At 37.4% G+C, this 25,580-nt stretch overlaps 2 protein-coding genes across 4 annotated transcripts in view; both read right to left on the reverse strand.

The window, feature by feature from the left end:
• NEK10 (NIMA related kinase 10) overlaps positions 1-6,421 on the reverse strand; it is a 67,195-nt gene extending 60,774 nt beyond the window's left edge. Inside the window, exons 1-2 of the mRNA XM_053467999.1 lie at positions 6,365-6,421; positions 52-161 (exon numbers count right to left, since the gene is read on the reverse strand). Of these exons, the coding sequence (XP_053323974.1) occupies positions 52-125 (74 nt within the window). The 5' untranslated portion in view covers positions 126-161; positions 6,365-6,421. The remainder of the gene's footprint in view (positions 1-51; positions 162-6,364) is intronic.
• Positions 6,422-11,226: 4,805 nt separating this feature from the next.
• SLC4A7 (solute carrier family 4 member 7) overlaps positions 11,227-25,580 on the reverse strand; it is a 71,276-nt gene continuing 56,922 nt past the window's right edge. The window contains exons 16-27 of one of the 3 annotated variants that reach the window (XM_053467995.1): positions 25,448-25,553; positions 24,490-24,651; positions 23,613-23,726; positions 23,245-23,406; positions 22,204-22,455; positions 21,220-21,288; positions 20,529-20,702; positions 17,755-17,886; positions 17,181-17,204; positions 15,296-15,396; positions 13,579-13,686; positions 11,227-11,683 (exon numbers count right to left, since the gene is read on the reverse strand). In XM_053467995.1, the coding sequence (XP_053323970.1) occupies positions 11,602-11,683; positions 13,579-13,686; positions 15,296-15,396; positions 17,181-17,204; positions 17,755-17,886; positions 20,529-20,702; positions 21,220-21,288; positions 22,204-22,455; positions 23,245-23,406; positions 23,613-23,726; positions 24,490-24,651; positions 25,448-25,553 (1,486 nt within the window). In that variant the 3' untranslated portion in view covers positions 11,227-11,601. Of the gene's footprint in view, positions 11,684-13,578; positions 13,687-15,295; positions 15,397-17,165; positions 17,205-17,754; positions 17,887-20,528; positions 20,703-21,219; positions 21,289-22,203; positions 22,456-23,244; positions 23,407-23,612; positions 23,727-24,489; positions 24,652-25,447; positions 25,554-25,580 lie in introns of all 3 variants that reach the window. The other 2 variants (XM_053467996.1, XM_053467997.1) reach the window with 2 other exon arrangements.

The following is a 25,580-nucleotide window of genomic DNA, read 5'->3' on the forward strand; positions in this document are numbered from 1 at the left end:
TTACCCTGCACAGTTTATCTACAAGCGCAAATTTTATCAATGGTAACAAACCTTGCTGATGTTCCTTGGTTTTTCTTGTCATGGGTTTTGTCTGACTTTTTCCCTTTTTCATCGTGATCAGGCATTATAATAGCTCAGCACAACAATCTATTTTCTCATACCTATAATTGAAATATAGGGTAAATAAGACCATCATGACCATCATGAATATATTACAAAAATAATGCTAGATACATATTTGAACTATAGGGACAAATTTACGTCCTAAGCACCATTAGGCGCAAAGGTAACAGACAAGCTATCCCATGGGTCATCTTTGCGAATTGAAACCAGTACCAAAAACCACATATGTCATTAGTGTCTGTTACCTTTCTGTTTTAAACACTTCACAACGCACCTATGAACCAATGTGGGCATTTTTTGTGCTAGGTGGTTCCAGAAAGGGCCAGCCCCATTGTGAAGGTGGATCTCAGCAGGGTCGTGTAACAAGATATTACATGGTCCCATGATAATACAGGGCAGCACGATAAAAGGACAGGGTCAGGCTCTGTGGTAATGCATGGTGAATAAATGTGTTAGAGTGCGTGTGTGTCTGTGCTTGTGTGCAAGTGCGTGTGTGTAAGTGTGTTAGCATTTGTTTGTGTGGTGGGCACTTGGCTTTACATGCTCTCTGGGCCAAAATGTGTCAGCCTTACCCAGATGGCCAAATATGAGAAGTTAAGCATAATGCATAATTGCAAGACGTTACTTACCAAACACTAAACTACACCTCAACCCCCAATTGACTCTTAAACACTGCAGATTAAAAGTATAATAAAATACATATTTTTGATTTTAGTTTTGTAAAATATAATTGTTTCTCAAATACTTTTGGTCACTTACTGTTGCTCTCTCTTTTTTGCAATCAGTGTAAACCCAGTTTGTAACCACTGGGTTTGTCATATGACCTGATATTATGGTGACTGGCAGCAATCACATGACTAACCCCCCTGTACTAAAAGATAATCGTAATACTGGGGCCAGGCGGAGAGCACCAAACACAGAACCAAGTGTTGAATGTGATATTCTAGGAATGTGAAATCGTTCTTAAACTTTTTAATCCTTCATGAAGTTCCATGCCATCATGAAAACATGTGCCAGAAAACCTGACAGTATGGAATGTCATGATTAAAGTAGTGGTGTATGTGTCAGGATACTTCCTTTGGAATTGTCATTCATGCTCCTGAAGACTTTTATAAAAGTATATATATATTTATATATATATATTTTATAAAAATAAAAAAGATTGCTGTCTAAAGGCAGTGATCATTGCATGGAGTATGGACTACACCCACCTGCATATCGCAAATGTCATTAAACTCTTTTTCTTCTGGGTGCCTACCCTGCATACCTGGAACTTTTGGCCTCCGGGTACCCCGAGCCTTCCCTTTTTGGGACGCGGCCAGGACTGCCCGCTGACGTCAGGGGCGTTCCCGCCCATGTCATGTAGTGTGTCCTGTAGATTTCAAAAATTACACAATAGCCCAATATATACCCTACCAAATGCTGGACTATAGTCTAAAAGTGCTATCAAAAGAAAACCCTACCTGCCCTTAACAAAAGATGTATAATTTGTATATGTGCAGTAAAATGAAAAAAAAGAGGAATCAAAGCTATACAAACTAGGGGGTTCACATGTCCCGGATTGCCCGTGACAGTTCTCCAATGGGACTTCAACATTATAGAGTGTTATTTTGCACAAACTATGCGGATTGAGTTCTGCAGCCCTGACATCCACCAAAGGCGTAGCTAGGGCATTTAATGTCAATATTTCTTCTTTTCCCATGACCTGTCAGTGAATATTGAATTAAAATTCTACTAATGAGGCCATGTATTTGGTGTGTGCTTACTGGGATCTACTTGCATTATTTAGCAGGCCGTGCAAAAAGCTTCTAGTACAGAGATTATTTACCGCCGTACAGGTCAAGCTCTTGACATAAATAGCTGGGTGAGGCAGGAATTTAAAACATGACGTAGCAGCTCTCACGGCAGCACAACAACAAAAAACAGTAGCATCGATATATCATTACTTCAGTTACACAAAGAAAGATAACACAAATGCTATGTCAGGGGTAAACTTATGGTAACTGGCACCAGGGTGCAGGATTTTTTTTTGTCAAACTGTCCATCTCATTACATGATATCATGGCAGAAATAAAAAAACAACCAAAAACAAGAAAAATATTGTTCCAAAGAAATTGTAGAAGTAACAGAAACAAGATGTTTTTAAAGCCCCCACCCCTTTAGCAACAGTATCTAATAGGTGTGTTTGTACATACATGTAGATTGCACAGCAAGCTGCTGTGGGGGGGGGCAGTATACAATATAACATATACTTCTTTTTGTTACTCTGTTGCCAGTTGGACATCAATGTCTTTCTCTTCCCTCTACAGCAGCGGTTCTCAACCTTTGGGGGTCGAACGACACTTTCACAGGGGTTGCCTAAGACCATCGGAAAACACATATTTCACAATATATAATTACATCATTTTATGGTTGGGGGTCACCACAACATGAGGAACTTATTAAAGGGTTGCGGCATTAGGAAGGTTGAGAACCACTGCTCTAGAGGATGCCTCCATATTTAACCGTAACATGCGCCTTTAACAGAAGTCTCACTTGTACACTAAAACATGTGGCAGAGGAAATAAGGCTGCCTATCTATATCATCAATCATTTACAACATACAGAATGCCATCACCAGAGGTGGTGCTACTTTTGAAACATATTAGGTATACTGCTTAGGGCCCAATTAATTTAAAGGGCTCCTCAGAGGATGCAGGAGGGGGAGATATAGATTCTTAACAATTTTATATCACTATGACGTATCTTCTTTAAATAACTCTTGTAGTTTGTTTGTTTATACAAATATATGATGAGACCCCTCAATGTTTAGGGCTCCTAGAAGTATAGAGGTATCTTTGTACGGTGGTGGCCAGTTTGCCAGCTATGTACAGCCTACTTAGATGGCAGGCCTGGAATGGCCAAGGGGCTGATTGAGCCTTTACTGCCGCTCAGAGTATGGCCGCTGATTGGATCCGCTCTGTCGCAGGAGTGTAACCGCATTTGGTGACCACTGGCCTTAAAGTGCCAGGGCCACTTTCCTTCCCCATCCAATGGTTAATATACATGACAGCTTTTTGATTTAAGTTGGTTAAGTTTTTAATCCAAACACAGAGAGGAATACATCAAAATCTCTGCTCCCTCACCCTCAACTATTTCCCACAAGACAAAGTACAAATCTGCTGCTAAAAATACATTGAGAACTGCTGAGTCATTTAAAAAACATCTAAATACAACACGCAGAACATTTTTTAATAATGTAATTGCCTCGCATTTAATTTAAACGTACAGTATCTATACTCACTTGCAGAAAAAATTAAGAAAGAATGCATATGTAACATGCAACAAGGCAGGGCCATAACTTCCACGGGGCACACCTGAACAATACCCCTGTGCCCGTTTCTGACATCCAGAACCTACATATATGCCCCAGGCGCCAAGAGCCCTACTTACGACTCTGCTATAAAGTATTGGAAATGTTTCCGCAGTTCAGTTTGGTGAAGAAAATACATTAACAGCTACGCAATAACATTTACAATGCATAGATTTGCAACGTTTAACTCCGGTGGCAGAATTATGCTTTATACGTAGGATTCACTTTGCACGCAACCAGATAAATATAAATAGAACAGATAATGTAAAAGTCATCAACCAGTCTACAGTATATTCTATAATACTTCTATCTGTAACTATGAGCTTATATAAACGTATAAAAAGAATATGTACAGCAGAAAACCTAATAATACTGTTTTGTGGCCAACAGACTGCACCAAGGGTTTCGTGATTCGACAATCTAATTTTGATCATGTAGCATGTCCTCTCAAAAACATTCCTCTGAGCGTTCACACAATCCATTATACTTTCTTATCACATCCCTTCCCTGCTCTATTTTTAAACTTCTTATTTAAGTCATCACACCCACCTGCCACGTATCACGTTTCAGATAGAATGGAAAATTGGCTTACAGACGGGTGTCATATCGTATACCATCACATGCTCATGTTTAACACCCGAAGGGAAAGATACATATAGATTACATTGCTATTGTGATCAGATTAGAAAATGGACAGGCGCGGATATAGGCACACCAATTCAAGTCCAGATAATTCAATCTTTTACGAAGTGAGGGTAGAGTACATGGGTGACCAGAAACATTATACTGGCCGCCTGACACAGAAATGTTGGAGAATAGAGATCATGAAGGCTGGAAACACCATTTAAGCCTGTAGTAATCTCTTAATTGTTGCAATTAGTTTTCGATTTGTAGATCTTTTAATACACTGCATGCCCTGCTAATCTTATGTCAGTTGGGATAGGGCTGGTAAGGAGGACTCCAATATAATGTCTTTGGTGTTTACCTGGAATTGTCCATACACACACCAAAGTATCTAGAATAGCAAGGGCTTAAGGCATCATTCTGACCATGGTTGGGTCCCTCCTACTGTGGTCCATTTATTTGATTGTTAAATGGACCTCTAGTCATCAATTGCACGTAATGCATATACTAGCTGAGTGATCCTCTTAACACTCTGTAATGCCCTCCTTGCAAATGCATGGGAATTCTGCAGAATTCCTCCATATGCATTTGCCCTTTTCCCCAACACCCAGCTCTATGCCATGCAGTTGATGTGTTTAGCCAGACACACATCGACGCGTGTGATACTCGTACCTCCACTTAGCTCCAGTGCTGGCTTGTGAGTGCTGTGGATAGGTGGTCTGCTTCTAGACATTTACAGAAAGTGGTCCTACTGATTTGAACAGGAGCATTTTCCTGCCAGTGATTTGCTGCTTCAGGTATTTTAATGCGTTCTTTTTTAGTGGGGGGGGAGTGTCAGTGACAGTAAACGGTCCCTTTAAATCCTTTTTGGTGCATATGCACTGGACAAGATTGGGCTTTAGACCGTTGGAGTACTTAAGACACTGACATTATATCTTTCCGCTACATATCGAGGACGACCGATAGGGAGGGGGCCCCAGCCACCTCTTCTGCAGATGCAGTTCTCACCATGTTGCACCAGCATATGATGTTATACCCCTGCACCCTCTGTATTAAAGGAGGACAGCACCTTTTAATACACTGTATGGAGACGGTGCCAGTTCGACATAGTCTTTTATAGTATACATGGGTCAGGTGCAACCGGCCCATTGTGCAGCAGCACCTCAAGGGGCCTAATCGCCCAAGAGGGGAATGTTCCCACCAGTTTTGAAGTGGAGGGACTGATGATATTATTGGGCTGTTTGGATGCTTTGCCCCTGGGCTGAAAGTTACCAGCCTTGCCCTGAAGTCAATCAGCATATCTCCTGTGCCCCTGATTATAAGGGTACTCTTTGGTTCCTTAACACCCTGATGTACCTCTTTGAATGGTCCGTGGCTATAAGTGCACTCACTACATTATTCTACAGCGGTAAAAGTCACAGTGATGTATGTATTTCAGTTGTATATTATAAGGGGATGCACAATAAGTGTTGTTGCAATATATATATTACAAATGGGGTACAATAAGTAGGAATACATTAGGAAAGAACATCCTTGCCCCTGAAGAGCTTAGGGTCATTCATGTATATAAACAACAGATATTGGGCTGGACTTGATTTAATACTATAGGTAACTATATAATAAACGGATGTATCCATATCAGCCATATGAAATGTTGGGGGTGGGGGGTATGTGTACCAGAGGTGCAAATATTCTATAATTCTCCCACAGCATTTATTTTTCCACTGATAAAGACAGATATTTTTATTTATCCTCTAGATCTATAAAAGCTATTATTGAAGGATAGTAAAACATATTTTTAAAGGTTTAATGTACATTTAAGAGTAGAACAACTAAAAATAAAGTGCAATAAAGCATTAGTTATTAATGTATACATGGACATTCTACAGTCAATAAATCAGATATTATATCACATTCCATCACATGTCCAAAATCTTCTATCAAGGGAATAAATGCATATATGATTATTATTATTGCTTTATTAATGAAATTAAAATGTATAGTCTCTTGGTTATCTGATTACAGAAATATTATATGGAGGTTCTGTATTGATATATATATATATATATATATTGCACACATGTCTAAGGGCTGGGGCTGAAGTGAGAAGTCACGCTATGTGATCACGTGACAGATGGGAAGCCCCTGACAGCAGGACCCGCGGTGAAATAACACACACTACATAGGGTACTCTCATGCCCAGACTACTAACATACAGACTAGCACACACGGGTGACAGTAACCACTCGGCTCCAGTGTACTCACATGCTGCGGTGCAGACACTCGGTGGCCGCTGTGCGGGACCCGGTTGCCGGTATCCCTAGTAACACTGTAAACAATAAAGACAAAAATGGTTGCCAGGTAACGGGAGAGGCCGCGCGTGCACGTCAGAAATGTATCGGCACGCGAGGGAAAGTGTATGGGCGGGGCTTGAAGTTATTATGCGTGCGTCACTCAGCTCAGCTTTACAGTTAGCCATGTAGCATTACCTCACCTGATTCATATAAATGGGCAAAGGGGAAAATGTATTATTGTTTTGTACTTTATAGCATATTGACAGCTCTAAATTAATTTTTACCCAGTTCAATTACATTAACAAGATAGTAAATCCAGTAATGGGTGGGGGAGATTGTCACCACTAAATAAAATATTCAGTTGGTGTTCCTGCCATTTCTCTGGTTTAAATAACCATGGACCACCCAACAAGCATCAGTTAAATTTACTTATAAAGCGACTGGGTTTTAGGTTGTATAATCCCTCAACATTGTTACTGTTACAGGGACCCTAGTTTGTGAGCATAAACTCCACCAAAAACGTAACATTTGTTTCACTCACCCTGCCTTCCAGTTTTGCCCCTGATTAGTGTGTAATCACACTCCATTCTTTCTGCAGCTCTATCAAGTTTTTTTTCAGTTTCTTTTATTTTTATTATGTGCATAAAATGTTGGGAACAAAACAGCTTGCATGTGGGGCATTGCCATACTTGAGGTATTTTATTCGCACATACTATGTGTAAGAAACCCAAAGCAACAGTGCAATGTATGTGTAAGATAATAAAGATACCACAGATTTGGTTATGAAATGACTGTATAAGTGTAATAACCAGAGTTGAATACTCTGTGTTGCGTACTAAAAGCCATATGTTTTTATAGGGGTAGTTTGCATTTGCTATCTTTACTGGGATATATTTTTTTTAAAATTCCATATCCCGCTTTTTTTAAATGTTTAGGACTTTTTTTTTTTTTTTTTTTACCCCTTTGGTCATCTGGACAAAATTATCCCAAATAAGGTATAGCCCCCTGTAATGCAATCTCTGAAAACCCGAGGTTAAAAACCAAAATGCCCCATGGCTTTCCCGAAAATATATGAATGTGGGGGCATTGCCGGGCAGGGAATTGTGCCGAATACAAATTGGTGTTTTTGTCTATAGTTGCACTAATCATGGGCAGGAAATCCAATGCAACATTGCAAAGAGTTTTAAAAAGTAAACATTTTTTAAAACCTAGTTTTTTAAAAAAGTGGGTTACAACCGGTACTACTGGCAAGGCAGGACCACAGCGCACAAAGTAAGGTCCATAAAGACATGGTTGGATGTGTTTGGAAGAACTTGACCGGCCCGCACAGAGCCCTGACCTCACCACCACCGAACACTTTTGGGATGAACTGGAATGGAGATTGTGAGCCGGACTTTCTCGTCCAACATCAGTGCCTAACCTCAAAAATGCTCCACTGGATGAATGGGCAAAGATTTTGCATTTATGTCACATTTAAATGCTTTAGATCATCAAACTAAATTTAGTATTATACAAAGATAACCCAAGTAAATTATATGAATAGGAATAATTCTATCACCCAAGTCCCCTGGCTAGACATGGTTGCTAGATCAGTTTTTAAACTGCAAACCTGTGAATGCTATGTACAGGAGAGTAATCTTTGACTTGATAACACATTAGTTGTTCGGAGGCACAGGTTTTTCCTTTGTGGTATCTAAGGATATTTTTTTTTTTGTTTATGAAGTACTGTCATCAGCAGTGCAAAGCAGGTGTCAGAAATCAAAAAGACACATCTTGTAGAAATTTCAGTAGACCTTTATTGCTTTAATCAACTTTTTTTCCGAACATTACAAAATATCGTTTGCATGTGTTTTCCAACAAATTACAGAGGTGGGGATCATTTAACATCTGAGCTGAAACAAGATAGCCACATATGACATGAAAATATATATACTTTTTTTTTTCAAATGGATTTTGGAACTTGCTTTGGATTTGTTATAAAGTAAGGGGGAGAGATCACAGTCTTCAATAAAAAAAAACAAAAAAAATCAGACATAAAAAATCTGGCTATGTGCTGTTTTTAGTTACACTTGACATTTATCCAGTATAATAAATACTAAAAGTCTAGCTATGTTCCGGCAAATACACCGAACAATGGAAGACGAACACATTTGAATTCAACATACTTAAAACAAAGGAAGAAAAAAAACAAAACAATACATAACCATTCTAGAGCTGGGTTTGCATAAACTAAACTGCATATGTCCAATGCGTAATTAGTTTACATTTAAGGAAGTATACCCTATATGAACTCAAGATCACATATTAATTGCAAACATTATGATACATTTCATCAGAAAAACAAAGTGTATTTTATTTCTCTTGGATGCCCCAGATGTGATCCACGTGTCTGACCCTCAAAGGGTTAACCCATCAGAATACTGACGAATCCTGAAGCTGTAAACGTACAAATCATTGTTTATGCAACAGAAAATATTATACTGTCTCACATTTCCATGAAATGAAGAAGTTGCATCCCTAATCCAAATAATACAATAAAATGACAAGTGTTCGGAAAATATTTCTCTTGCACCTGCAAAGCGTTTTAGAATGAATGCATAGAAGTCAGATTGACTCAAAACGCCAATTGGTGTTTCTGATTGAAACATTGGAAATAAAATGGGTGTTAAACTGTAGCGCACACTGCCTTCTTTATTAATAATGAAAAAGCACATTGTTGCGTTGACTTTTTTGTGAACACTTGCCTGTGTACTGTATCACAGGGCAATAATTTAAGAAAAAATAACAAGTATATTAATATACATAAGAACACTTGATTAATTGTATCACCATATGTACAGGTCACATTCATACGTAAAAGAAAGAAAATTCCACTGTGTTTTCAAACGAAAAGCAAACTTGTTTTTCATGAAATGCTGCATAATGAATCGTAAACTGTAAATACATATTTCTGTTGTAAGAAGAGAAGGAAGACCTTAAAATGTGTTATAAAAATATATATCTAAAAAACAACTGCAGATAAATTATGACAGAGGGCAAGGAGATTTTTGGTAGGTATTAAAAAGATGCTACTATGTTATTCTAGTACCATGCTTATTGTGTATACATACGCCTTATAGCTACAAACGGTACTAGTGTATTCCTATGTACGCCATCATAATACTTCAATTACAAACATAAAAATAAAACCAAGAAAAAAAACAATAAAAATTAAGAAATAAATCCAACAAGAATGTTTTCATATAGGAAAACTCTGTGAAAAGAAGTCTCAATGTTTGGGCAGAAAATTCAAAACACCACCAACATTATAATAACCATAAATGACCAATCGAATCGCATATTTCAGAAGAGATTGAACGAAAAACACACATTTTTCACTTCTTAACATACTGAAAATCATACATATGGGGATAGAGCTTAGGATGTAATCTTTAACCAAATGAATGTTTATATCCAATTATTACCCATACCTAAATCAAACCGTCTTCATATGTTATAATATATCACAATGAAGGCAAATATGTTGAACGGCTTTAAACATTCAACTAAAAGTCACATCTTAAAGAAATGTTCTATACCCCATAATATATTGCTCATGGGGGACATTAGATTTTGTAAGGTAAGAATTTAGTGATTTGGATTTTCGACAATCTTCTCAAAAGAAATATATAATTTTTCCTTTCATAGATAAAAAAAAAAATACAATTTGAACAAAAAGTTTGAGAGTCATATACATCTCTGGGAGAATTGATTTACTAATTGACTAGTTGAGAGGTCAAAAATGTTATCTTGGTGTATTATAAAGCCCAGCATGAGTATACACGGCTGGTATATCACACTCCGTAGTTAATGTAGCTACAAATGCCTAAGCTTGACAACTTCCAGCTAACTAAGTTCACCCAATGGTCTGCCTTTCAGGGCATGTGAAATTTTAAACAGTCATATTTTTGGGGGGCATCATTTGGTTATAGGAAATGAAAAAGGACGTACAGCAGAGGAGCTTTGGTACTACATGTGGAGAATGAGGGTCTGTGCATTAAACCTCAATTTTAAAGAGGAAATGTTCCACATAAGCTTTAAACCAGTTGTATAAAGCCCCTCAAGTATTAGTTCCAAGATAAGCACCACATATATGGTCTTTGGTGATCCAGTAAAGGAGCTGTTCATAACAGCTTTTCCTCTCCTAAGCTGCATCTAAACAGAAGCTGTTCTTATAGTCCCTCCATGCAGGTTGAGTCTCCAATTGCAACACTCTTACCAACTCTGCATGGTATAACGCACATGCCATTTCTATAGCCCTATCCGAGTGGGCAGCTTAAATTGTTCAGACAAAAGGTGACTTTTGGGACAGACGTGTTAGCAGCATAGATTCACATGTCAAAGGTCTTCACTGGACATACCGATAAACCTCCGTTAACAGTTTTGACATGTATGTCAGTGTCCAATTACCAAATCTGACGGTATAGTTTTAGGTAATTCACCCAATCTCTTGCACATAAACTACCCCCCCCCAAAAAAAACCCCAGACACATTAAATACTGTTCCCGCAACAACAACAGTATGTGCCGAAATAATTGTGTGCTGAGAGGCGGAATCTTAACACATTGCATTGCTTGTTAAATAATAATTTAAAAAAGGGTATATAAAAAAAATGCTGTTATAAAACTGAATATTATTTGTACTCTTTGCTTTCTAGTAGTGTGATAGAGTGTTTAGTGACATGATCACAGGTACCCTGGATGCTCTCCACTAGGGACATTTGATGAAACCCTCTGCTTAAGAAATGTAAAAAGGGGAAAAAATAAACAGGTTTAAAAAAATATGTAGAGAAACTTTAGTTCTTCTTTTATGGAAAGCATGAGAATGGAAAGTGGCAAAATTTCCGAGGCACTCCTTTTAGGGAGTAGAAAAATTCAACACTATTGCTTGATGACAGGCCTTTAAAGTTAAACAATAAAATCCATTAAAAATCTGTTTAAAAAAAGGTTCCTATTGAATAAATAATTAAGTGATCACTGTGTGTCCTATTCACTTTTGAAACCGCCTGTTTAGTTCCTATACAGTATATACAGTGCTAATAATTTATGAGGTGCACGTACAGTATTTTGGAAATCATTTTCACACTGATGGTCTGGTAGTCACTCAAAAGATACAAACAGTCCTTTCATTCTTTCACATTCACACACGCATACACTTCTTGGTTCAGTTCTACAAGGATGTTTCTGCATCTACATATTTTCTGGAAGTTTCATCTTCAAGGGTGATCTTTACGCTCACTGGTTTGTCGGGGCTATAAATAAAAAGAAAGACAAGACAACATTATATACTTGAAGTTGCAAGATGCAAATGTTTAAGCTGTCTTTTTAGGACCCTCAGAGCTACGTGAAAAATGTACTTAAACACAAGCAGTCTGTTAAGCAGAGATCTCTAGAAAATGGCGGTCTCCAGATGTCAAACACAGTTTGCTCAGTAGCTAAATAATAAAAAAAATAGGCACTATTCAGCAAATAATAAAACATACGTGTACATTAGAAAAACATTTATTGGGACCTTTATGCAGAAATGGATGCTGATAAGAGGGCATTTACAATGTCATTTTGTATATAACATTTTGGACAAAAAAAAAACACATTAATTTGCTAGAGCTAAAGAGTTCCAGTCGTCAATAAAATAAAAAACTGAACTCTATAAAAATCGATGGCTAGGTCATATAACATACAAAATCAACATTTATGTGAACAGTGGACTAAACACCTTGAGGTGAGTTGGCTGGTGCAACACCACAAACCAATCGCCAGGAGGAGGAATCAAAGCTGCCTTTGGCTCACACACGTGCCAAGATATAAAAACACCCAAACATAGAATTTAGGTGTGATCAGAAAAAGCTTCGAGATCAAGGTTTAAGTTAGGCCAACTCTGTTGGGCACAGAGATAATATATTTTCATGGGAACGTGTGGCTACATCTACTTAAAATCTTGATGTATATGACAGCTGCACTGTCCCTTTGAATTTGTGTTGTCCATTTTGCAAATGCATAAGGGGATATAGCAGAGTACTCCATGTGCATTTGCCACTTTTTACACCCCCAACTAAATGCCCTACAGCAGATGTGTTCAGCTGGACACATCTCACTGCACATGATATATACTCTCCTCCAGTGAGCTTCTTTCCTGCCATCGATTGGCTGTTTCAAGCCAATCAGACCATGTAGGAGGACTACAACTTCTAGGTCAAAACTTCATTTTTATTTTGCCTTTGTTTTGAAAGAATGCATTTTAAAAGTATTCATGCATTCTTCTATAGTGAAGTGTCAGGCACTAAACTGTCTCTTTAAAACGCTTTTTAGTTTGCATTAAATGTAATGACCCATTACAAAATGGATGTTGTATGGCTTCAACCATACACCAAAGATGCTGTAGGCAAGATTTAGCCATTCATTGGAAGTATTAAAATAGAAGTTAGAATAAGCGATTACAGCCATGTTTTCAGATGGATAAATCAGTCATATTGATGCCATCAAACAATTAATTGTTTACACAATCAATGCAGATTAAATATACAAAGCAAAGCTGTCAAACTAGTGGTGTTGAGTGCCACCCACCAATCCCCCCCTTATCAGAAAAGGACATTTAATTAGGGGAGCACCTCCTATTCATAGTCTTCCAGCACTTATTTTTACAGAGAGGGTTCCTCTGGCACTTATCCACTAAAGCAGAAGTTTTCTGGAGAGTTGTGGTTTCCCTAATTATGCAATGGAAAAAAGTCTGTCCCTGGCAGGTTTTTCATGCAAGAAGCATAGCTCTCTCCACTTAACACGGGCCCATCCAGCCTCTTTTTACATGGAAGGGAAACCACAACTTATCCAGAAACTCACCTTTGCCATGGTCCAGCCTCTTCTGAGACAGACTCCATGTTTTACACGCTCTGTCCTTGCTCTCTGCAATGTTCAGCGACATGAGGGTGCAAGAAACAGACCTCTGCCAAGCCTTACTTTGTTCTTGGTCTAAATATGCATCTGTTTCAATGGGATTTTCACAATATTTTTTTTTTCATCGATTTCCCCAGGTCTAGCCCCTAATATTCATTAAGATGACTGACTCAATGAATCCCTCTTATCAGCATAGCATTTAGCGCATAATGTAAAAGCCTATTAGACAATGGATCAGTAAAATTGTTATAGCTACCTCAAGTTAGACCTGGTTACTTTGGCATTTTCAGGATTCATTGAAAGGGCCTTCCATTGTGCGGTTTTTGCCATTTCATCTGATATGTTTACAATAGAAGGATCAAGGCTAGAGAACAAACAATAAGTTGAGGTTAGTAACAGTACTGCAGAAGCATTAATGTTGTTATTAGACTCATGGGAAGCACTGTTTATTGTAACTTGATCTGCTACAATTTTATTTTTAAAAAAAGCTTATTTCAATAGCTCAGACAAAGCAAAGAAAATCTGATAGCAAACTATTCTACAATACTGAGTTTGCATTGCCCAGCACAAACCAAGAGTTCCAATAACCTCCTGATCTTGAAAACGGATGTGAACTCAGCATGAGAATATGCAAGATTAATATTCAATGCGATTTACACAAAAAAAGCTATTATTTGGAAATCTCAGATTCTGAAACAAGTATAATTGGGTGTTTGTAGTTTGCTTGTTAACCATATGTTTGTACTGTACTACTTTCATTAAAATTCACATTTAACTTTACAAATAAATATTTGCGGTGTCATGTTTTTTGTTTTTGCACAACAGAAGTCATTCTAAAGAGACAAAATTAAATATTTTTCAGTGTTGGAAAAATGTATAGATTCAACTGTTACTTTGTGATCGATAACAGAAGGTTGGGGTTTTAGCCAAATTAAGATCTATTGTATAACAAAGGTCAAGAAAAAGCCTACAAGACAAGAAACAAAAGAAATAAGCCTAAAGCTGTATGTGAGATAATGGTTTAAGAGTAAAGGCATCTGTCTTTAAAGGAAATCTGTTACGTAGCTGCCATCCTAGGGGTTAAAGCAATATTAAAACATTAATATTGAAATACATGAGGTTTAGACTTTGTTATGAGCTTGTATTTATTTACGCTGTGTGAACAAACACGATTTTGTGTGCTGAATTGGGAACTAGGCCACTGTTCGAAAGTTTGGGGTCACCTAGCCGTTTTCATGGGAAAACAAGGAACATCTTATATCTACATATACACACAAGGAAGGGTGCATGTGGCACTCATAACATGCTATAAAATTATAAGAAATTGGTGCTCAATTGAAATGACTTTATTCTACTGAATATTTTTATAACGGACGCCAATTTCAAATTGCGACTCCAAAGCACCCGCACCCTGCAAAAGGCTAAACCTGTTTTATGTGTAAACTACACTAATGTTTGCCTGGAATGTTATTTTTCCAACTTTCTGGTGATGAAACGGTGTCTCCCCTGTGTACACAGCTACAGAACTATTACAAGAATCATGTTCGGGGCAAACTCAAAGGGTAGGGAAGGAATACTATATCCATCTGCACTCTGTTTAAAGTTCTGATAGATTATTATATCTAAAACGATAACATTTTAATTGGCCAAACATGGACCCTCTTGGTTTAGGGCATGTGGTTACGACCACTGGCCAAATACTTAGCCATGTAAGGCATTTAGGAGAATTCATGTATTTTATGTATGTGGTTTCCTGATGTTTCTATACACATCTTTGTGACCCTTGGGTTGTAGAACAGCGATACACTCGTACCCATCGGACACTCTAATATCGCGGGAAATCAGGGTTATACGGGCACATACGGAACAACTTGATCTACATATAAAAAGCGGAGCGTGAAAATTTTACATGCATAATACAACTGAGACTTGACGCTAATACTTTATTCTCCTTCCAAGACCACAAACTATACCTGTATTTCAGGCTCTTGACTGGGATCTGAAGCAGGTTTCTGCCCTCGTATGAAAGGTGTAAGTTGTCAGTGTCATCTCCCTGAAGCATTCGCTCAGCCTCCTGCAAACACAGGAAGGAAACTGTTGAACTGCTGGTTCATAAAAAGAAAATCACATATACTACAGCCTTGCTTATTTACACATTAGGAGGAGGTAGATGGATTCAATAGCTTTAATCCCTGAACCTGTTTAAATGTATATCAACAGTTTAAATTAACATGTTTTAAAATGAACATCACACATCCAATTAACTTAGGAAATACACACAAATACTATATTAATTCTCCTTGCAAATAGACATGTTATCAATTAAAAGGACCTCATTTCAGGAAGTCAAGTCTGATATTCACACAGAAATAACCAAAAGGTCTGATACCTACTTTATGGTCGTGTGTGTGTCAACTATTGAGCGCACAGTTTATATGCTGTATACAGTCAGTATACTTTTCCAATAAATGATGCATTAGATTAGAGGTAGCAGGTTTGGATTTTAAACACAGCGTGTCCAGAATAGCACGGTGCAATAATATTGCTTAAAGGGAAGGAAACATTCACGTGCAATCATTTTAATCTTTAGAAAACATAATAAGGCAATATGAGGTGCATCTGAGCTGTAACTTGAGATCAGGTCTAAATGAAACTTTTAGGAAACCATACATAAAGCTAACAAGATAATTACACTTTTTACTCAATCACATAAGAGACCGAGAGTAAAGAAACATTTTAAGTGGACGTGTCATTCGTGACGTGACACAGTCCACATGCTTTACACAAAAAATGTACACGAATGGCAAAAGTTTTAACAAGCGTAAAACTGATTCTTCAATCATATAGAATTCTGCATTTCCAATTTACCAGGGCACTGATAGGCTGTTGCCACAGAAACTGAAAAAACTTTTCTGTGGCGTGATTAAACACACAGAGTTAAAAAGTAATAGTTTTACAGACGCTGTTGGGTTAATATTCCTCCTCATCTATACTCATCGCTGCCAATATTGCTACCATAATCACATTGGTTTCAAGTTAAGGGAAGAACTACCATATGTCAGAATTATGGCTTTAGGACTGGAGTTTAGTTGCAGATATTAGAGAACAGTATTAAACTAACATATACACGATCATTTAATTAGACATGACATCAAACACGCAATAGGGGGCAGGCAAACAGAGAGGGTTATAGAATATGGGTTATTAGGCCTGGGCACGAGCTACACATTATGATTAATGTTTGGCTATGGCTGAGCATGTGACACACGGAGCGATTTAAGATTACTCCTGAGAAATTCTGTCACTTCTGTATACGGATAGAAGGATGGACAGAAAGTAGTAAGGGTTCAAGGGACTCATCAAGTAAAATAAAGTGTTTAACACACAGTAGTGAGCATAATACACTCAAAAATCATGTACTAAATGAATCTGTTTTGTCTTCTAGTTTGTATTAATTTGTTTCAAATTGGCTATTTGATGTCAGACTGAGGCTTTTATGAATTATTTTAAAAAAGGTAATGGTAAGCTGCAGTTTTTTGTCCTCTAATGCTTTTTTGCTATGCAGGGGTAGATGTTATATATCAGATTCCCGGGCAAATATTCTACCTGTTCCATGACAGACAGGCGCATGCAACGCAGGCTGCCATTGTTTCACACACATCCATGCTACACGCAGGGGCCAACAGGCATTACACTGCTGTATATAACATGTAAAAGGCATGGCCCCCATCTAACCTAACCGGAAGGTGCTAAACTATATGTTTAAAACTATAGATTATTTTACGGTTTTGTATCAATGGGTTACTTTGTTCACAGATGGCATCCATTCCAATTAACACGAACGTTCTGGACACATACCTCTGGCGTGCCATCTTCAATCTTCTTCGTTTGGAAGATAAAAGGTTTTGTAAAGGAGAGAGGAAGAGGAAGGTCACAAACCAATTCACCTCCTTTGCAAAACTAATTGTTTAATAAACTCACTATTGCAAACAAAAACTAGGCTAGAATATTAATGCAGTGAGTTATAGAATACAATATGGAAAGGACACCAATAATTTGAGGAAAAAATTAAATTAAAAAAAAACAAACAAGGATATCCCTGCCCCAAAAGGTAGCATGAAATCTCACTTATAATTCTTAATACTAACTTTGTATGTAAATATAAATCCTTGCTTTGTCTAGGGCCCTTTCGTAACTGTACAGAAAGTTTAGGTATTTTATAGAATATCCTGCTCAGGCCATTTTCAATTACTGTATAGAATGACTGATTTAATGCAATGCTTACAACATACAGGTATATGGAGAATTGTTTAAGCAAAAACACGTTGCACGTGGGTGGAGGATAATTGTGTTGCACTACTTTTATCACAAGAAACCTTTCAAACAGGACATATACAAAGCTAACCATTTGCATATATCCAACCGCACATACCTCTTTCTCCTTTTTTTTCTTATCGTCCTCTTTCTTCTTTTTGCTTTCAGGCATCAGATCATCCAACCAGCTCAATTCTCGTTTAGTGAAGAAGAAATCTAGCAGCTTGCGAATGAAGACCAATGCAAGGACCTAATTGAAGGGAAGAAAGGGATTTGGAAATCAAACCAATGCAGAGATGAAAACTGGATGGGGTGGCAAAATATAAATCTGCTTTTCACATAGATCACATGATTGTCACTATTACTATGATATAAGATAAATCATGATTTTCCTTTTTTAACCCCTTAAGGACCGGGCTCATTTTTCATTTTCTACCCTGTGGGACCGAGGCTGTTTTGACACTTTTGTGGTGCTTGTGTTCAGGTGTAATTTTCTCCTCACCCATTTAGTGTACCCACATAAGTTATATATTCTTATATTCTTATTCTGAAGTTATATTCTTCAGATACCATTATTTTGATCGTATCATCTTATTTACTATAAAAAAAAATAAAAAAAACATGGTGAAAAATTGAAAAAAAAGACATTTTATGACTTTTATTTGAAAAATCTTTTACTCGCCTAAAAAAGCAAGTAAAAAAACTAGCTAAATAGATTCTACTACTTGTCCTGAGTTTAGAGATACCCAATGTTTTTATGTTTTTTTGCTGTTTTTTGTACGTTATAGGGCAATAAGTACAAGCAGCGTTTTATGATTTCCAAATCTTTTTTAACAAATCTGGTCAGTCTGCCTCCATCTCCTCTTTGGAACATCTTTGAAGCCGGTTAACTCAATTTAACCCATTCAAACCATATATTTTTGAAAACTAGACACCCCAGGGTATTCCAAATGCTGTTATTTTAACCCTTTCCATGCACCAATTATACAACTACACTTTGTCAAACTTTGTAATAGTAATTTTTTTTATTTTTTTTTCCACACAAATTGTACTTTAGTTATAGATATACAGGTTCTGGTATATGTCACTATCAAACAACACCCCAATGTGTGTTCAGGAACATCTCCTGAGTACAGCGATACCCCACATGCATGGGTTTGTCAGATTGTTTGGCTGGTAAAAGGCTACTTTTGGGGCATGCGTAATTCAGGTGGTCATTTGGTCATTCTGCCTCCATCTTCTCTTTGGAATATCTTTGAAGCCGGTTAACTCAATTTAACCCATTCAGACCATATATTTTGGAAAACTAGACACCCCAGGGTATTCCGAATGCTGTTATTTTAACCCTTTCCATGCACCAATTATAGAACTACACTTTGCCAAACTTTGTAATAGTAATTTTTTTCACACAAATTGTACTTTAGTTATAGATATACAGGTTCTGGTATATGTCACTGTCAAACAACCCCCAATATGTGTTCAGGAACATCTCCTGAGTGCAGTGATACCCGACATGCATGGGTTTGTCGGGTTGTTTCAGATTTAAAATGCCACATTTGGGAAGTGCGCTTTTTTTCTCCATTTTGGTCAGTCTGTACCTATGCCCTATCTGTGAGCTAGGCCACTCCAATTTACCCCATCAGCCATTTTTTATATATATTTGACACCCCTTGGGTATTTGAAGTGCTTTTATTTTAACTCTTTGAGATTTTTGAGAAATTTTAGCACTTGCTCAAAATAATAAACTTTATTTTTTTATTTTTTTTTAATACTTTTTTATATTTTTTTTACACATTTTGCTGGTACTGGATGGTTCATCTAGTGACATCACTGCATAATTATTTTTAAATGTTAGCACATTTTATTTTTTTTTTTTTATTTTTTTTTTTAATATTTTACTAATCACATAGTGATTAGAAAGCTGGGCTCCATTGACTTGCATGGTTGAATGCAGTACCTGTATTCAACCAGCAAGTGGAGCCAGTTCTCTAGAGGGTCTGGAGACCATCTAGCAAACTTTTTCTTGTTTGTTTTTTTTACAGAGCGGCGGCCATCTTACTTGATGGCGAAGATCACCGGCAGCTGCGGCTGTGACCGCTCTCCGGAGCGGTCACAGCCCACCTAAAGGTAAGTGTTTGGTGTCGCTGGATGCCTCCTGATCGAGGCATTCCAGCGACACCATTTAAGTTTAGGAGGCGATCGTTGATCGCCTCCTAAACGCTTTTAAAACGGGCGTCCCCGGGGCTGTTGACGCCCCGGGGAGGGGCCAGACATGGCCCCCGATGCCGATCTCGGCCTTGCTGAATGCCTCGACATCGAGGCATTGCAGCAAGGCCGTTTAAGCGAAGAAAGTGATCCTTGATCACTTTCTAAGCTTATTTAACTTTTTGACGGTTCAGGACCGTCAAAGGTCATTTAGTGACCTTCTTGTCATGACGGTCCTGAACCGGCAAAGGTCGCGAAGGGGTTAAAGAAAATTCTGTCCATTAAAATAACATGAAACGGATCAGAACAGTGAAGACCTTGTTAATGTTGTAAATGACTATTGTAGCAGGAATTTGTAATAAAATATCTTCATATGGGGTACAGAGGACCTTTATCAGCAACCATCACTCCTGTGTTCGAATAGCACACTGTGTTGGCTAATCCAAGTTTAGCATTTTAAAAGGCTAATTGATCATTAGAAAAGCCTTTTGAAATTATGTTAGCACATCTAGCTGTTTTCGTGAAAAAACAAGGAAAAAATACTTGGAACCCCAACCTTTTGAACAGTCGCGCATATTGCACTTCATAACAAGGATTTATAAATATAGACTGTTTTACATTTTCTGCGATACAGATTTCAGTTCTAAGTTAGGTGCTGAGAGTAAAGATATGAAAAAATATATTTACCATCATGGGGAAAACAACAGCTGCAGCAGAAACCTTTATAACCCACAAGAGGACAAGGCATGTCAGCTGGATCACAGTGAAGACATGGACCTTCCACAGAGGAACGTAGCGCAGGTAGATCAGATCTGGCTGGTGTTTGGCCGGCATTGCAAATAACTTTATGCGATCAAAGAACTGGGAGAACAATTAATTTAGTGAGTGTTAACTACACAGACAGACCCTGTCAACAATAATAAATGAAAAGAGAAAGATAATTTGATAAGGGGGGGGGTCAGTCAGATCCTAAGAACAATAAGTAAAACAAGGATTCCTCTAAGCTTTAGTTTGGTCACCATAAGCCTTTTTTTTTTTTTTTTTTTTTTAAATGCCCCCAACCCCCTCCCCATTAGATCAACTGCCACCAGAGATTTATCCTTTGGTACCTGCGGTTTATTTTTGTCAACAGTTCCTGACACTACATGCATTATTTATCAAAAACATTTTTGGCAAAGTTTAATAAAGTGGTTGTATCACCATAGCAACCACCGGAATGTTCAGATATGAAGTACTAGTTATCAAGTTCTCAAACGTTTCAATCAGAATCACATTTTATACGTGTATATCTCTCTGTCTTTGGAAACACAGACCTGGGAATGTACAATATCATCAAACCAAAACCTTAATCCGTAACCCACCACAAAAATGATCTTACCTGGATACCTTTCAACGAAGAAACACCCATATAAAGAAACACCCCATACAAGACTGGCATCGGAATAAACTAAAAAACAAAAGATAAAAATATAAACACTTTTACCCTCTCTGTAACTGCCCATCTTGAACCATATAATATGCAAAGGATTGTCCAAAATACAGATTATTCAGCCCCTCTGCCCCAAAATGTTTAGCTGTAGCAGAAATATAAAAAAGGCTGATATAATATTCAATACCATATTTGCAGACACAAAATTTTAAATGAATTATTTTCCAGACAGCAATATAATCCTTGCCTTGTGCTTTGGAAAGTATTTGATATTTAAATACTCTTTTTTTTGTGCTGGAGGAGCATGCCGCAGAACTCTTAACACCTGTACTTTAAACATGTTCAGAAGGAGGAAAATATGTAGCCTCATATTTCATTAAATAATTTTTCACCCAAATTCTCGTTTGTGACTTTTTTACCCTGGGATTTCTAATATCCCAATACTAGAATCGAATTGAGCAGCTTAGTTAGCAGACGTTCGTGCACAGAATCCTATTCATTAATCCTATAAATGCTGTGCTGCTTTGGCCCACAGCCAGAAAAATGGGAGATCCTTTATCTGGAGCGAGGAAATTATTTTTTTTTAAATTTATCATCATCTTGTTAAATAATTCAAAATTCAATAGTCTTCAGTGACACTGATGTCAGCGGTAAAATGGTGAATTCCTTTTACTATAATCGCCAGCTTTACTTGCGTATCTTTTTTTTATATATATATAAACACGGCAAAGCGTTTATTATTAACTGTTCCTTTTTTCGAATGTTGACGTTAACAAAATATTTCCAGGTCTGGTGATTATCACTGTTGCAGATGGAGTGCACACGTAACAGATGCTTCCATATAGTTTATTACAAAAGCACGTTAAAACTGTCCAGGACACATAATGCCAAAGTACACACCGAGTCAACAAAAGAAGCCAACGTCATTCTTACCTTCAAAACAGAGGTCATAAAAACAGAGAGTCCCATCAAAACAAAGATCAGGAGACCCGTCACTCGCTGCTCTCGGATTCCCAAGAATTTTGGCTGCTCTCCTGGCGCAGAACATTCAGATTCCACTTTCAAGCTGTTAACATGGCTGATGGATAGAACAGTTGCAGCAACAAACCAGGGTAAACCCATTATGGAGCAGATACCCAGCATGATGGAAACCATGAACAGATCAAGATGATAGCCGCAACCTTTCTGTTGGCGTAAAACAAAAGCACACAAGGCCTTAACAAAACTACCCGAGACACAAGCGCATTTTCATCAACACATTAAGCTTTAAATAAAATAAAGTAAATAAAATAGTTAAAAAAAACAAACATTTTAACAGGTGTTAAAAAAGGGAATTACAGCATATCTCCCATTTTTACAGTTGGAGGGAAGAACATGGGCTGCTCATTCTCAGGGTATCTTTAAGGCACACGCTTGTTCGGTGCCCTTTCATAAAATGTGATTTTGCATGTGTCAATAGTGATAATTAAAAGCTAGTCTTGTCTCAGCTTTTTTGGGGGGGAGGAAATGTAAGCCTAAAGGTACAATTAAGGAAAAAAATGGTAACATTACATGAGAAAAGCCTTCATCTGTCAATTTGATCATTACCTTCAAGTTCAGATCTATAGCATAGCAATCCCATTTAAATTAATTTTAAGGTTGTTTTTTTTTTTTTTTTTTTTTTTTTTTTTTAATACATTTATTCTTAGGTGGGATAACCAAACCAATTTAACTAGCGGCATCCTAACATTTTTAAAGTGTTATAAAAATGTAAAAAAGATTAAGAAATTAAACACTCTTTTTGGTTTGAGCTCCCCATTAAGGTAAATGAACGAGGCACATAAAGCATGCCCTCTTACTCATCACTCTCACTCCGTTTCAAAGCCTAAACATTTTGTCTTCGTGTAGCTTTTTTAAGGCAGGATTTGGTAAATAAATATTAATGAGCACAAAGAGGGTGAAAATTATACCACTGCCCAAGTTATAAGATCATACCTTCAACTTGTGCTCTTTCCGGTTTATAATCACAGCAGTAATTTGTTGGTCCATGAAAATAAGAATGGTGCATAAAAGGGCAGGTATAGCAGCAGCCAGTAATGTCCACCATGGATTACTACCTAAGGGATCAATGATCCAACCTCGGTCTTTTAACGTTGGCTTGCAAAGAAAAACAATAAGCGAAAAGAACAGTTAAAACAGCGTATATACACGTACATATGCAAATCTTGCTCTAAAAGAAGAGCCTTTAACACTCAATAACGTCTCAGCCCATTATATATTATATATATATACACACACATTCTAGCACACTTAGATACTATACGTTTTCCTGTCTGAAAAGCATGCATAATATGATTTGTTACCTCAAATTTCTCAGGAACATGGAGTTTTGGGGAAGGAACTCCCACCAGGTAGTCAATTACAACCATAATCACGATTGTAAGAAAAACAGCAAAGTCACTGATTGTAGATCGCACCTAAAACCAATATAAATAAATATTAGAATTTTTTTGATTTTCGGACAATTTAAATTTGTTGTTCTACAGAAAACATATTCGAATAGCTATAGCATTTGTAGACAAGGATGGAAAAAAACTGGAGAAGAAGCTATTAAAGAGAAAAAAATATGAATTAAACATACAGTATATAAAACAGTATATATATACACATTCAAAACATCTCCTCAATCACATAAGTTCATACGTAGTTTAAATAAAAACACTTAAAAGTGTTTGTATTACTATGGCAACCAATGGAATGATCCATTCAGCAGAAAAACGATTGAACACTCTTCAAACTTTGCACTAGAATCCTGTTCTATAAGTAATCATTTTGAATGGTAGTCTAATCATCATAGCAACCAGATACACATTCCTGCTATAGGGACCATCATCATTTTTAGAGAGGGTGGTACATAAGCAGAACAACCTCCCAGCGGAAGTGGTACAGGTCAATACAGTAAGAACCTATAAAAGGACTGATTAGCGTTGGTATCTTTACATCAGGAAAAACAGGCAGACTCGATGGGCCAAATGGTTATCTACTGTCAAATTCCATTGGTTGCCATTTCAAACTTTGCACCGCATTCCCTTTTTCTACATACGCCCCAAATGTTACCAGCTGACCAATTCTGCATTGTAAGCAATGCTTTATGAACACAACGTGTGAAAATAAGATCATTTTATTGTACGAAATACAAAAAAAAAACTCTCAGAAACATAGAAAGATGATAAGACCAACCTTTGTTGGAAAATAATTCTTGGTCTTAAACTGCTTCAGGAAGGATGATAGGAAGAACGTTGTAAAGAATAAGATCACTGACCAGAAAAACACATCGGGTATATAAGGGCCATGGTGGTAACAAGCCGTGCCCACAAACGAACCATGATGTGCTACACAGTCCTGGTGGAAAGAGACATTTAAAAATACATAATAATTTTACTGTAGGAAAGGAGTCGCCTATAAAAACAGTTTATTTAAAACATAGTAGCATAAACCACTATACATCTCTATACATAGCTTTGAAAATAAAATTAACAATTAAAGTTTAAGAAGTAAAAAGTCATATTACAAATATATACTTTCAATGAGAAAAGCTAATATTATCCCTACCAGGGAGACTACATGGATGAAGATAAGAGCCGCGCATTTTGACCAGCACTATGATGAAGACAGATGATTGTGTATAAAAACGATCTAGTGACCTGATAACAGCCAGCGGTGGTTGGAAATTTCAAGCTTTTGTGGAGTTTTCCCCCAAAAGCACATAAACTCATTACTGTGCGTTCACCACTTCTGAGCCATACCAACAACAGTGTGCTGATGTGCTAAACGCTTCCAACACTTAACAATGCATTATAGGTCCTACATCCAAGGACTTTCACATACAAGACTCCTCTATGAGATTTCTTGAATGCCATATTAATAAATACAGCTGTTGACCTCTGTTGGAACATCTTACTGCCGTGCCTCTTCAGAAACCGCATAATACTTGTGTTGCCCAATAATTTCCCTTCTAGGCCATCATTTGTAATGCCTTTTCTGATCTATAATTAAATGCAAATGCCTTTTCTGGTCTTCCCAGACTAAGGGGTCTGTTCAACTGGACTTAAGGGCAGAGAGAAGGCACTTGCCTGTAATAACAAACTCGTGTGCATCAATCTGTATTGAGTGATTTGATCTCACAGGAGGTACTTACAGACACGGTTAGATTGTCCCACTGTACATCACTGGGAGTAATATTCCTTTCCACCCACATAGTTAGAGTTTGATTGTTGGGGTTCACTGGCTCAGAGCATATGCAACTGGGTAAGAGAAAGGGTGGGTTAGAT

This window comes from Spea bombifrons, chromosome 5 (assembly GCF_027358695.1).
Source record: "Spea bombifrons isolate aSpeBom1 chromosome 5, aSpeBom1.2.pri, whole genome shotgun sequence".
Lineage (NCBI taxonomy): Eukaryota > Metazoa > Chordata > Amphibia > Anura > Pelobatidae > Spea > Spea bombifrons.